This window comes from Lutjanus erythropterus, chromosome 14 (assembly GCF_056507025.1).
Source record: "Lutjanus erythropterus isolate fLutEry1 chromosome 14, fLutEry1.hap2, whole genome shotgun sequence".
NCBI classification, from domain to species: domain Eukaryota; kingdom Metazoa; phylum Chordata; class Actinopteri; order Lutjaniformes; family Lutjanidae; genus Lutjanus; species Lutjanus erythropterus.
The window spans coordinates 6,437,042-6,450,703 of NC_139330.1; the positions used below are offsets into that span (position 1 = coordinate 6,437,042).

Genomic DNA, 13,662 nt, shown 5'->3' on the forward strand with positions numbered 1-13,662 from the left:
AGCTTTTTTTCTTCATGTCACAATGACAGATGGCATTTAAACTGTTTTTCAAAGCTTTTTTAAAAGGAAAAAATGACAGTCCAGCAAACCTCTGGTTTAGAAGAGGTCACTCAGTAGAGTGCAGATCTCTGGCAGACAACATGAGAAAAATATTTGGATGTAACCCCTTTGTAATCATCAACATTTAATTACATATTTTTTTCACAGTGACTGTAACTGATTACAATTACATTTAGTTTTGTAATTTATTTACAAGTTCCCCAACATTGCTAGTAGGTAAGGCTTGTTTTAGCCTAACAGTAGTTGATGACTTGTAGCTCCTACCAGATGTAGAGATGACATTATCACAGTTAACAGTTTTATGAAATTGTTCAAAAAGTTTTAACAGACACACTGAAATCTCTTCCCCAGCTTTTATATTGAAAACCTCACAATGATTTGAAATGACAGCACGTCTTTTGTGATGTCAGTGTTTTCATTGACACATAATAAATCCACTTCACTGCTGTGCCTGCGTCGGGGAGACAGTTACTAACTATGGTTGATGCTGGACAGTATTTATTGTGAGTTTTTAAAAGCATGTAAAGATAGTACTGATTGAACTGCTCTTGAACTAAAGAAAAAAGAGCAACATGTTACAGTAAAGTTAGCAACAGTTATGGCACATGTGAGAAGTTTCAGGTACAATGTGACCCCTGTCACTGACCAGTCATGTATTGTGACCAAGACATTACACAACCTGAACAGTTAAACAGATTCACCTTACTGTGATGTACCCAGTGTTTGAAAGTCAGGTACTATCACTCGTCCTGTTGAGGCTCTTGTACAACTCACTATAGGCACAGTCTCAACACAATAATAAATTCAATTCAAGTGAAACCAACCAGCCAGAATCGAAAAGAAACACATCTGGATCTCTTTTCAATCCTCTCTTATCTGGGAGTGCTTTTCATCTTTGATCAGCAGTGCCAGTGTTCACTCCAGTTTTGGCTTGAAGGGTATTTTCCTGTAAAGTACACTTGACAGCCTCTGGACAATTACTCTGTTCCCTTTTCCTTGGATTTAGAATTGAGAAATTTGAGTTTTCTCCAGACACATGTTGTTTCTTTATCTGTTCAGCTCCAAACAATTTGTGATATTGCTTATTTTTACTTGTGAACTGAAGGTCTTGTGACACTGGTCAGTCACACGTTGCATCTTCCCCCGTTCATCCACTGTGTTGTGTGCGAGGTGAGGTACTGGAAGTAGCTTTAGATTCAGAACAGATTATATACAGGAACTAAGCATTTCAGGCCAAAAATCTAATTACCTGGAGACACAATCACTTGGCTTTGCTCAGCAGCCCTATTGACCCCCTGCTGATATATAATGGTCATTTAGTTTTATGGGGCAGTAAAAATCTTATAATTTACGCTGACTTGAGACTAGACCCTATTTGAAGAAAAGTGAGAGTTTCAGACAAATTTCCAAGTCGAGTCATATCTGCATAAAATCACAGCAGTGATCCTTTTACAGCTCTTATCTCATTATGTCAGACTTAGTCTAAGCTGTCTAAACCCCCACAGAAAAGAGGTTTCATAATATTGAAATTCTATTCGTCTAGCTGAAAACACTGGGATGTTTAGCTTCTGATGCAACAACTAAAAGAGCAGCAAATGATTATTATTATAATAATGAAGTCAGCTATCTGCTGTGTTTGGATCACCTGCAGGACATAAAATCATAAGTGGGTGTCAGGATGGATGTTACGATTAACAAAAATTTAAAATGTACATCATTTTATCTGTCTCTGTGATTTTAAGAAGTGACAGTGATTCGTTTTACAGTTTGGGTTGTTTGCTTTAGGGGATGAGGCTCAGGCCATCCCTGGAGTTTATTCTAAAACAAACCACTAACTGTTGTTCTGAGTTGGAGAATAGGAGCTGGCAAAAGCCAGACCTCCCTTGAAGTTAGCTGTTGAACGTGGCTCAAGAAAAAGACTAAATAATTCAAGTTTCTAAAAGTGTATAAACCATAGCAGGTATATATGTCTCTAAGATATTGTTTTGACTGTAACCAGACTCTCTGGTATGAGTTATTGCCTTACTGACCTGTGAGAAGTGGGGCACACAGTAAGAGAAATGAGCCAGAGTAGAAGTAAAAAGGCATCAGAGGCATGGTAACCGAAGACTGACAGGAATTATGAATATGGAGCCAAACTGATGGTCTGACAGCAATAGAAATCATGTTTCACCTGAAGAATGTGTGGAACATGTGTGAAGAGGGAAATGTATGGAGAGAGAAAAGAATGTACTATTACATGTAGCTATGCGAATAAAACACTAACCACAATATCGAGCTTTAATAGAGAGTTAGATGTGAACTCAGGACTGGGATAAAATCATAGTGATATACATATATCGGCGATAGACACATCAATGGCAAAAAGAAAGTAGTTTGATAAAATGTTGTTGACTCATTAAATGTAAACCACCATAAAAGCACATAACAAATACGTTCCTGCTCATAAACAGTCTATTATATCCCTTGGTAACCGGATGAGTGACATGCAAACAGCGCACTTCCTCCCTGGCACATCAACAGTCTATTATATCCAAGCCACCAGGATGAGTGCCAGCCTTTGAAGCCAATTTGACACAGTGGTCAAACTGTGTAAAGACACTGTCACATGATACTCTGCAGCCCAAACAGACTTTCCAGCCATAGACTTACATTGTGAAAGAAGCTAATGTAAAATGGATGATATATTTTTTGGAGCATCACAACCCTCCTGAAAGGGCTCCTTTCAATATCAGAATTCGATCCATCCAGTCCAATAACATTTGCAAAGTCAAGAAGAGCTGTATATTAAACATGAGACAATGGAAACAGCATGCAAAATGAGCGCAGATAATAAAAACAGTTCAGTTTGCCAGTATGGCAGGTTTTCTTTAAGTCAGACAACTATCAGAAGGTGAGGGGCTCAGACAACAGTAGTAGTAGGAGTAGTACCACTGCTCCTTTGTGTTGAAGGGAGCCAGCTGAGGTGGAGGAGCTGGAAAGCGTTGCAGAGGAGAGGGACATCATGCTCAGCCTGCTGTAACTGCAGCCCAACTGTGCAGGAATACCTTCCTGACACAGACCGGTAATACAACAAACTGATTTTATCACCTCAGCTGATTCCACCCTTTGAATTACACAACATGCTGCCAGTGACAAGCTACATAGTTAATAATTATTGATATTGAGTCATATGAAACTTCACTACTGTGATAGACTTTTTTTCAGTCATCCAGGCCCATGTGGACTAGATTCACTAAACAATAGGGTACTCTGCGCCGTAGGTCCTGTAAAGCAGTGACTAATGGAACAATAGTTAGAAGCATGAAACACTTTCCTCTTTCATTCAAACTGGACTATTCAAAGCGATTTTTCCCATGACTCTACCCAAAAGTAGCAAAGGAGCTCTCAAAAATGAGACAGACATCGATGCTTAATGCTCTGTGTGCTGTCAAAGAAAGTTGATGCCATTTAGATTATATTGCAGATGAGCATCCTGTATTTTTGAGTAAATCTAAGCCTGGCTCTCCTCTTGAAATCATTTTTTAGGTATTTGTGGCATTTAAGGACAAATTACGGCATCTTTTTTTCTAAACAGCATGTTCCTAACAAAGAAAAGCATATCAATTTCATCTGTATCTTCTTTTTAAATGCTTTGATCACTTTCTATCTGATTCAACTTGAGGTCTGTTCTAAACAGGCCATTCAAAACTAATTGCTGCTTTAGTAGCCCCTTGACATCCTAACTATAAAACAACTTAATCCAGGCAATAAGACTCAGGCATTAAACTTCAGACTGGTGACATCATGCACAAAGTAATGGCAGCTGATTATCATCATCTCAGGACGCCAACAGTCCTGCTTCACTTCATGATTGTGTTACATGGCAGTTTGACCTGACAACAGATATCTAATCTGCACTCACAGTTCTTTTAAAAAAGCTCCGTCAGACTTGTGCCAGACCTACAATTTTCTTCCCCAGCAGTCTCAGAGGTTTATGGTGTAATTTGTATACAATTCTGCAGATATCCTTAAGAATACAGAGATGCATGGGGCGCAGCACGGTGGGTTTCACTAGTCCGTAAATGTTTGTGGTTTTCGGTTCGACATTGCAGTCACGCAGCACCTCTAGACTCCCCTGAAGATCTCCTACATAGTCTGGCACGGGCAGCTCCCTTCACTCCAGCTGTGGGGAGTCCGGCTAATACTGGCTTTCTCAGCGCTAACTCTCTGTAAGAGCTACATGTAAACCACATTATACTGTACTGTACGCCTCCAGCAGAATAGTTTCAAGCTGCCAAATCCTAATAATATGATGAAGAACCACAAATAGGCTCACTTTACCTCAGGACTAACTTCTGCAAGAAGCAACCGTACAACAAACTGGCCCAATTAATGAAAATCTATCAGTCTACATATGTTGCACTCTTACTCTTGCATTAACTGAAGCACCTGTGTGGAAAAATTAAAACTGAATCTAAATATGAATGCCACATCAACACCCTCAACAATGCAAAGAATGGAATCTTTTCCATCCTATATTTATAGATAATAAGTAGGTTCTCGGTAGCTCTTGTAATAGCCAAACAGACTTTCTATAAACCTACAATAAGTTCAATTTAAGAGAATCATCTGTGTCCAAGCAAAACAGCCAACGAGCCAGACATGGAGTGAACTATAAAATGGGTCATACTTTTAAAACCAAAGTCATCAAACAGCAGTAGCTCCTTTTTATTTTATGTGCATGAGCATAAGTGAGAGGTGAGTGTTCAGACAACGACAGGGATGCTGACCTTTCTTTTTGGGATGTTTGGGCTCCTTCTTCTTGAACTCAGCATTCAGAGGAGACTCAGGCAGTGGAGGAGAACTGAAAACAAGGGAGGGGTGACAAGTGGGGGAAAAGAGTTACTGGAAATGAAGGAGCACAGCATTTTCCACCGTTGTGGATTATTAGTCCTTCTAATTCTCAGTACCATGATATTGTTGACTCATGAAAAACCAGATGGCAAGAATAGTTATAATAGGCTAAGTTAATATGGAAATGTCAGAGTCAGTGGGAGTTACAGGCAGGAAGCCAGGTGAAAAACAAACCCCACTTATATGTCCTATTGCTGGTGAGGTCAGGTGACCAGTGTCTGAGAGAAAGCAACATGTCCACAGCTGCAGTGTTTTCGCAAATTTTAACAAGCTGACGTGATTATACTTTGGCTCATAAATCGCAAATTTGTTAAAGTAGAAAAACACATATTATTATTTAAATTATCACTGTTTATTGGTGCTGCTGGATTTTGCTAAGTAATCATTTATAGAGGTACAGGTAATACCTTTCATTCCCTCCCCAGAGGACAATTCAAAATTTTTGGCATTTCTAAAGCAATGTTACTGTGAGAGTAATAAGTATAAATGATTTTCTGGATTAAGCAGTTCATCCAGTACGGAGAGCTTTATTAAAACTCATGCGGATTTAAAAGCTTAGACATATAAAAAATGTTTTCAGAGTTTAGTAATTCACTGAGCAGAGCAGATCCAAGCTGGAACCAAATAATTACATAAGCTACAGAAAAGCATCATTTCTTTTATTATTTTCTCTTATTTGTGTCTTTCATAGACATGTTTCATAATAGAGAATACTAATTGCCACCGAACAGACAAATTACAGAATAAGAGAACATTTTTTATAATACAAGCAGCTGAGATATATACTACTGTATACTGGTCTCCAGCTCCTGCATATAGAAGACTACAGCAGGCCAAAGAGTCCTTGAGAAAGATACTGTCTTTTTACTAAAAGAGCTGATTAGTTACTTTGATTTCTATATTGAAGGAAGCAACCAAAAAGGACAATTTATCCCCTTGGGGGTCAACATACTGTAGAATCACTGAATATTTGCCTTTAACTTAAGGCTGACCTTGGGAACACCGAAAAGCCTTCACCACAAGCCAGGATCCTCCCTAGGTCAGACAGATGTAACTCCAACAGGGCCACACATGGAGTAAACAAAGAGCTCACTAAAAACACCATCTGTGTGAAAAGGAATTCAAGACTTGATTAATATTAAAACAATTTTATTAGCCCATTACTGTTTTAAAAAGAGAAATGAAAAAAAACACCTTTGCTCAGGAAAATACACGCAATGTTTTGTCAGAGTGTTAGGCATTTATGTTACACTATAACACATAATTGCTTCTCTGTAGGAACAGAAAATTATCACTTTCCTTCAGGAAGCAAACAGCCAAATCTTGTAAAAATATATGTCACATAATCGTAGAGTGGTTTGCAAAAGCATCATTTGCAGTGTCAAGAAATAATACAGGAGCACTTTAAGACAGTAAAAATTACTATAAGAAACAAAATAAAAAAAAATCCACAAAGGGAGTGATTTTAGTGGTTCATAGTATAATGACACAGACTTTTTAAAAAATAAATAATTTCAGTGGTTAAACTTTTATCATCATAAACTGACAAAATTGACAAGGACAGACAAAAGTAGCCAGGCCTACATGATCTTCAGCAAGAAGAATCACTTGCAGCATGAGATAAATCTGATGGATTACATGCATCTACAGTTCACACTCTAACAAGATATTGGAATTTACTCACTGAGTCATCCCAGCCTGAAGAGACTGACCACGACCCAGCCATTGTGATGCTCATGTCTGGGTAGTCTGAAAGAATGAACATTTGTCATGGGTTTAGATGCATCCCATTTTAAGGTCATCATTTCAGACAGATGCTGAAAAACTAAAAAAAATCAATGTAAGCAAATATGCTATTGTTATATGTGATATATATAACATTTGAAACTATAAATATATAATTCCTATATTTAAGGAGTTTACAAAGTTGATTTTTTTGTTGATGTACAAAGGGTTAATTCAACACTAAGGTAATTTTTGAGGTGTTGTTGGTTTTAGTCCACTTACATTAGCCTCTCATTTGTCCAGCTGCATACATACAAGGGTGACAGAGTGGCATGAAATTTTCATGTAAGCTATTATCATGTCAGCCAACCAATACGGTTCTTTTGATGCCTCACCACAGGATTAGCTCAAGAGACAGTTGTGAAATTTTGCCTTATTGACTTAAAAGAGCATAAGCATAGTGCTACATGAAGAAAGTGTAGACAACTTTGAGATATTTCCAGCACAAGTATCTCAGAAACATTTAGCATGTGAAATGATGAGCCCTTGGTTCACTTTAAAAAAAAAAAAGTATTTGGCCAGTTAATAACTACCCACATTTGAGAACCACTGACTTAGAGAACCAGGGTTATATAAGTAACCTAAAGATTTTGCTGAGATATACTGTGCTGCCTTTTGCAGGGGGTCATGTCATTCTCCTGAAAGAAACTTTACTATCCCAAGACTATGTCGAAGCAAAAATGACAGAACAAAGACAGATGCCCGCTAGAGTTTGAAATCAAGTGATGTTGCACTGGTTGTCCACGAATGCTTATACATGCCTTTGAAATATAGCACTGTTAGGAGTTCTGAGGTAGCCGGATCCACCACATACAGGCCATCAGAGCTTCCAATACATAACCAGCTGTTGTCCCTGCAGGGGCCCACACAGAGACATATGGAAAAACAGTGTTACAGGATTTCCCTTAAAAGCATTTTTTCAGATCATTTGGGGAAAGACGTGTAACCACATACTAAAGAAAAACATACTGATGTGATGGAGTGCAAAGGTATGGTACTCCAGCTTTGAATTCAGGTTTCCTTTGACTTCATGTAGTCTAAACTATGTACACCCAGTGAGATGGAAAATACTGCCACACAGAGAAGAAAGAAGAAGTCTGAAGGCTCCTTTTTACCCACTTCCTGCACTAAGCTTCATGCTGAGGTCATATTATTGTGAGACAAGTTCTACATTTTAGTGCATCATTATTTTCATGCTGAGCGTTTGCTCCTGTGCAGGACGGGGACAATTAAAGCCTTCATGTGCAGAATTTTTATGTGACTATTGCATTGTTCTGAAGCCAGGTATACCTTTTTGTTTTGCTACAGTGTCTTTTTTTATTCTACCACTGGATGGCGTCAAAGTCTAAATTTTAAGTTCTGTACAGTGGCTTTAACATACTAACATTAGCACTGGACCTGTTAGTATTTTGGATAAAGGTGCTGTGAATATTTGGGTGACAAAGACCCAAACGTAAGTAGATACTGAAAATGTCATGTCATTTTAATGCTGAAGTGTAGTTTTATTCAACAAAGAAAAGCCATGTTTAATTTGAGGGATCAGCTCTGTGTTTAGTCCTCGGACATATCCAAACTACCATGCACTGACACTCTGTTATATATTATATATATAACAGTAAAAAATAGGCTGCCTCTGTGGGGTGAAGCCAGTGACTCTTCTAGCTTTCATATTTATCCCATAATACACCAGAACAAAATTTGTTTTATTTGTTGAAGCCCATGAAATGTAAGTAAGGTTGCAGCTCGGGAAGTAGATTTTACTCTAAAGTGTGGGTCAAGAGTTAAAATGATGTAGCTTTGAGAGTGATGAAGAATCAACGTCCATTTGATGCCAGTGGTCCACAAAACACACAGAGAGTTATGTCTGTGCTTTTTAAGTGCCTGCTTCCTGTCATAACATCAAATGTTTTAACAGCCTGAAACAGTTTATGCTACGAGCCTGCAAAGTTTCCTGTGATGGGTGAAGTTTCCTGTGACTGCATGGACATGTGCAGCAATTAGTCCATAAAGATGTGGCGTTTTTTCCAGACTTTTGTGACAATATGACATCTAGATAATGTTGAAGGCAGAAATGTGCTGCTATTTGTTTTTTTTTTTTTTCATGACAACTGTATTTGAACTGCTTTTGTAATACTTTTCTGGATCATGTACAATTTTTACTTTATGGAAATAAAAGAAAATAGAGTCCTTGAGATTGAAGACAGTGTTGACATTATCATGTCCTCCTTCAGCATCTCGATTCTTTGTGACAAATGAAGTAAAACAGTTCTTCCTCATGGTGAGAGGTCAAGTCCACGTTGGACCTTGTAACTTCCTGTGATTAATTTATTACGGGCACACAATGCAATATTTTCCATAAAAACAACTGTTTAGATTCAAGTAAACATGATTTTTTCAATCATAACTTATGACCCACTAGAAGTGTGTCTGTATCTGCGGAGATGCTGCCCTCTGCCTGTACATCCTAATTTTTCTCATTATTTTGGTGTGCAAATCTTTGGTATTTGATGTACTGGGAATGAGATTCAAAATTAAACCTTATTAAATCTTTGTGGTGCATTTACGAACAGCTTGGACAAATCCTACTGATTCTGCCTTCAAGTTAACAGTTTTTAAACCATCTTGAAACTGCTTGTATAGATCTGCCAATTCAAACGAAACGCTTCTGGAGGTCAGACACATTAAAAAAAATGTTGCTTTCAGCATCAGATTATTACTTCTGCATTTACCCCAGCTAAAGAGGAACTGTCTGGTAAATCACTGACCCAGCGCTGAGTCAGGAGACTAAAAAAGTGATGAAATGATTAACCGATTGTCCACATGTTGAACTATTGGTTAAGGAAAATAAACAAAATTTGCAACAGTGTTATGAATGCCACACAGGTTATTCACTTACGTTTTATCCTCATTACTGGTGTCAGTGGATGAGCTACATAAAGCCATTTTGAGGACAGGTTTTGAAGTCTCCACTTTATCTGTAGCTGATTGCTCTACAGCCCCTCGAAGAAAACACCAAGAAATAGAGCAAAAGTAATACATTCTTATTAATTTTCTCCCTCTGTTGGCCAGGTGAAAAGAGGCACAGGATTTATGAAAAGGCATTTTATCAAAATAATCCACAAAGCCTGTACTTGGTATAGATTGATAGATCATCACCTGCTTGATGGCTCACATTCCCGTGGTGAATTTGATGTCTTTTTTCCATCTTTTGAAGGTCCATTTTAGTCACCAGGTGACACTTTTGGTCCTCAAGGAGAGAAAAGCACCACACCTAAAGCAAATAGATACGAGCGTGTTACACAGCTTGTGAATTTAAGGCAGCATTTCATTAGTCGTTTACCAAGTCCTCGTTCACTTCCTGTTGGCACTTGCCTTTGGGGCAATTTGTGAGATCAACCCTAAAGTCAACAACAATAGTCACCCACAATGCATTGCAGTCATGAATTTGGTGGAAAAAACATGTATATATTATTATTTATTTACCAGGGACACATATTAATCAATATTTCACCCATGAAAAAAATGTTGTTTTGCAAGTTCACACAAACAGACATTTTTAAATCAGAGACTAATGCAGCTCATAACCATGTGCAGAAGATGCTTTCGCCTCACAGAAACGAGTCTAAAGGCAAATGCATTCGATAAAAATTCCCCACTCCTACCCCTCACACTTTCATTTGTTGTTCTCCACGTGGCCTCCGCGTGACGTTCGTTGTTACGCCACACCAAGGGCTGAGGGGAAGTGAGTGAGTGAGGGGAACTACTAATGAAACACAGGGTAAGTCTTTAAGAGTAATTATGAGCTGTTAGGGCCGTGTGCCTCAGTCACTAACCTGTCCATCAGTTGAGCCAGTGATGAGGTGCCTGTTCTCCTCCATGAAGAACACACTGAGCAGTGGAGAGGCTAAAGAAGTGAAGACTTAGCTTTCAGTAAGGTAGCAGAGATGATGATGATGATATTTTCAGCAGTACAGCAGTCAGTACACAAAACATGCCGTTTAAAATGTTTATTTCTTACTTGTTAAGTTTACGGTTCTTGTATCTAAGCCTTGACGCCTATATTTGGACACTTGTAGCAAATTCATACACTGACAGATTCTGATTTCAAGTAGATCTCACAAATAATTGTGATTTTCCACATCAGCTGTACAAATTTAATGACAGGATTCAGACCTTTATGTGCGATGCTAAAATTAATTAATGAATAAATGTCATGAAATTAATGTTATTCTGTACAGTGAAATTGATTAGCTCCAACAAGATTTTAAAGAGCATTATCATACCTGAAAGCACAAAAGACTTGTAGGAAACAGCTTCAGTTTTCAAATCCCACACCTGTAAAGAGACAAGGGAAATGTTATAGTTATTACCATGTGAGTTTGGTATTTGTTGCATATACAAATGTGTATAAATGTACATCATCGTGACTAATCATTTTCTGCTGTAGGACCTTAAAGGTGCGGTCCTCTGACGTAGTGACAAGAATGTCTTTATTCCAGGGACAGAACTCTGCTGATGTTAAAGGTCCAAGGTGGTTTGTCAAGGTGGAGATCACCTCCTGTTTCTGATGTGGACAACAGCAACGATGAAACACCAAAACCATCAGGACCACAAGCCTAAATATTCAGCAGTGTTAAAGTGTACCAAGGAAAACTGTGAAAATGTGCCTCATCTTGTACCTTTGAACTGAGGACATATACAGTTGAGCCAGAGCATGCAGCCACTCGTTCATCAGAGAAACAGAATGAAAGATGGACGACTTCACCCAGTAAAGTCCCGATAACTGTTCCAGATGCAACTTTACCTGCAAACAAATCAATGATTCTGTTTATATTCAAAACAAAAGGCATTAATTAGTGGGGGAGATGTGAGTGATCTATGTGGTATTATTACACTAGATGGCAGGCTTGTCAAGATTTTAACTCAGGAAAATGATCATACTCACAGTACAACATCTGATAAATGAGTAATAGTGTCCTTTACAGTTTAATATAAATAAAATACACAACACTGAACAAAACAGCCCAAACTCGGACCAGTGCGGAGTAACTTTTGACTACCCTTTCCTTACCCTCCTGTGTTCTCCTCTGGCACAGTTCAATATCCCAGACGATGATATAATCAGCAGAGGCAGAGCAGAGGAGAACAGGTCTGCTACCTTTTCCAAAAGTCATGGCACTGATCTCACCGTGGTGGCCAGTTAGCAGCAGGGGCTGTGGACAAACAAATAGAAAATACATGATGACAAATTTGTTTCATCTGTGGATCCTGTATGAACCTGAAAAAGTATTAACAAATTAAACTCAAGAACAAACAGGATTTTGATTAAGCACAACATTGCAATCGTTTCTTTCCCCACCTTAAAAAAGCATATATTAGGGATGCACGATATATATTTTTTCAGCCGATACAATAATTGATAATTACCTGCTTCTTATATAACTGATCATTTCACATTTTTGTATTTTGTATATACATTTCGTGCTTGCAGCACTGTAAAATAATATTAAGTCTAACCAGATTGTGGCCCATACTGAAGGCCCAGTTCCATGCCCTAAATTAAATAGTCACTCTATAGAAAACAAATAGGTTACAGCTGTTATAAGTTAAAAAGTCATGTAAAAAGGTGTTTTAAGATACAAAGATACACATGAAAATTACATTATATAAAACATAATAGAGAAATGATAACTGAGGTTTGAAAATTAAAGCCTTCAGTGTTTGTATTTACTCAGTACGACTAGCTAACTTAGCTAGCTAGCAAATCAATGAAATTTTTAATAAAATAACACACAGAGGCTGTTTTCTGCAAACATTTCATGCTAACAAACATTTCTGAACATACCTTCAGCTCTACGTCCACATTACTGTAAATCATCATTTCCTTGCCATGTACTGGGAGGCCACAGTAAGAGGGACAACATGCGAGCTGCAGGTGTGACAGAAGTCTATCACAACTCAAACTGAGCTTTTCAATCATCATCTTTGCTCTTGTCAGGCCAAACCGTTTGTGTGGTGTGTTGCGCCAGCCGCTATATTGCTAATTCATTCCCGTTAAACGCGGCCGAGGAGTTATTCTTAACTTTTGCAGGCTGTACTTCAGCTACTTTTGCACCAAAAACAGTAACATTACGGTGGAGAAAAGCTGGGTGGACATGAGAGCATGTTTCAGGTGAACAAACGCTGTAGGTTGCTAGGACACCGACACGATTTCCGTTACAAAAGATCGTCTATGGAATGACGATGTTTCATAACAAAGTTTAAAAAAAAAGTCAAATAAATATGCGCTGCCTCTCAAATAGTGTCTTTAATAGCACCGCCATCGGATTTTTCGCTACTTTTGAAAATATTTAAACATCACACTTACACCACACGGTACATGTATTCAATTTTGACAGATGTACTCTGACTGCAAAGGTATTTGGACAAACGGTCAGAGTGGGACTTCTTACCTGGTTCTTGCTTCTTGCATTTCTGAATTTAACCACAAGATGACGCTATGTCTCATATTATACAGCGCTGGATGTCGACTGGAAGACCGCAAGAGCGCCAGGAGCTGCAATGCATATATTTAACCATAGGGTGGCACCAAAGCACCGTCTTAAGGGTTTTAATGAAGCGCTGCTTTTAAGTAAAATCTTTCCCCCTTTTCCAACATCTTCAAATAACAAATAGACTATCATTTTAAACACATCTAACAATAAATCCAAGCAGCATAAATCAAAACACAAAAAAATAATAAAAAAAAACAAAACAAATAAGATAATAAATACAATAACAAATAAAAAAAAGTAAATACATTACATAAACTCTAAGGGGGATTTAGATATTTCGATTTCGAGTTAATCAGATAGTCTTGAGGTACTTCTATTCTTCAATTTTTAAAAGAGAAGAGAATTTTTAAAAGTTGTTTATTAAATG

The 13,662-nt window shown here is 38.0% G+C and overlaps 1 protein-coding gene across 1 annotated transcript in view; it reads right to left on the bottom strand.

The window, feature by feature from the left end:
• The window catches only part of wdr27 (WD repeat domain 27), a 54,624-nt gene extending 41,716 nt beyond the window's left edge, over positions 1-12,908 (bottom strand). The window contains exons 1-12 of the mRNA XM_084735796.1: positions 12,587-12,908; positions 11,813-11,954; positions 11,421-11,545; positions 11,192-11,305; positions 11,025-11,076; positions 10,575-10,645; positions 9,898-10,012; positions 9,638-9,731; positions 7,503-7,585; positions 6,641-6,705; positions 5,949-6,061; positions 4,833-4,906 (exon numbers count right to left, since the gene is read on the bottom strand). Of these exons, the coding sequence (XP_084591922.1) occupies positions 4,833-4,906; positions 5,949-6,061; positions 6,641-6,705; positions 7,503-7,585; positions 9,638-9,731; positions 9,898-10,012; positions 10,575-10,645; positions 11,025-11,076; positions 11,192-11,305; positions 11,421-11,545; positions 11,813-11,954; positions 12,587-12,724 (1,186 nt within the window). The 5' untranslated portion in view covers positions 12,725-12,908. The remainder of the gene's footprint in view (positions 1-4,832; positions 4,907-5,948; positions 6,062-6,640; positions 6,706-7,502; positions 7,586-9,637; positions 9,732-9,897; positions 10,013-10,574; positions 10,646-11,024; positions 11,077-11,191; positions 11,306-11,420; positions 11,546-11,812; positions 11,955-12,586) is intronic.
• Between the last annotated feature and the right edge of the window lie 754 nt (positions 12,909-13,662).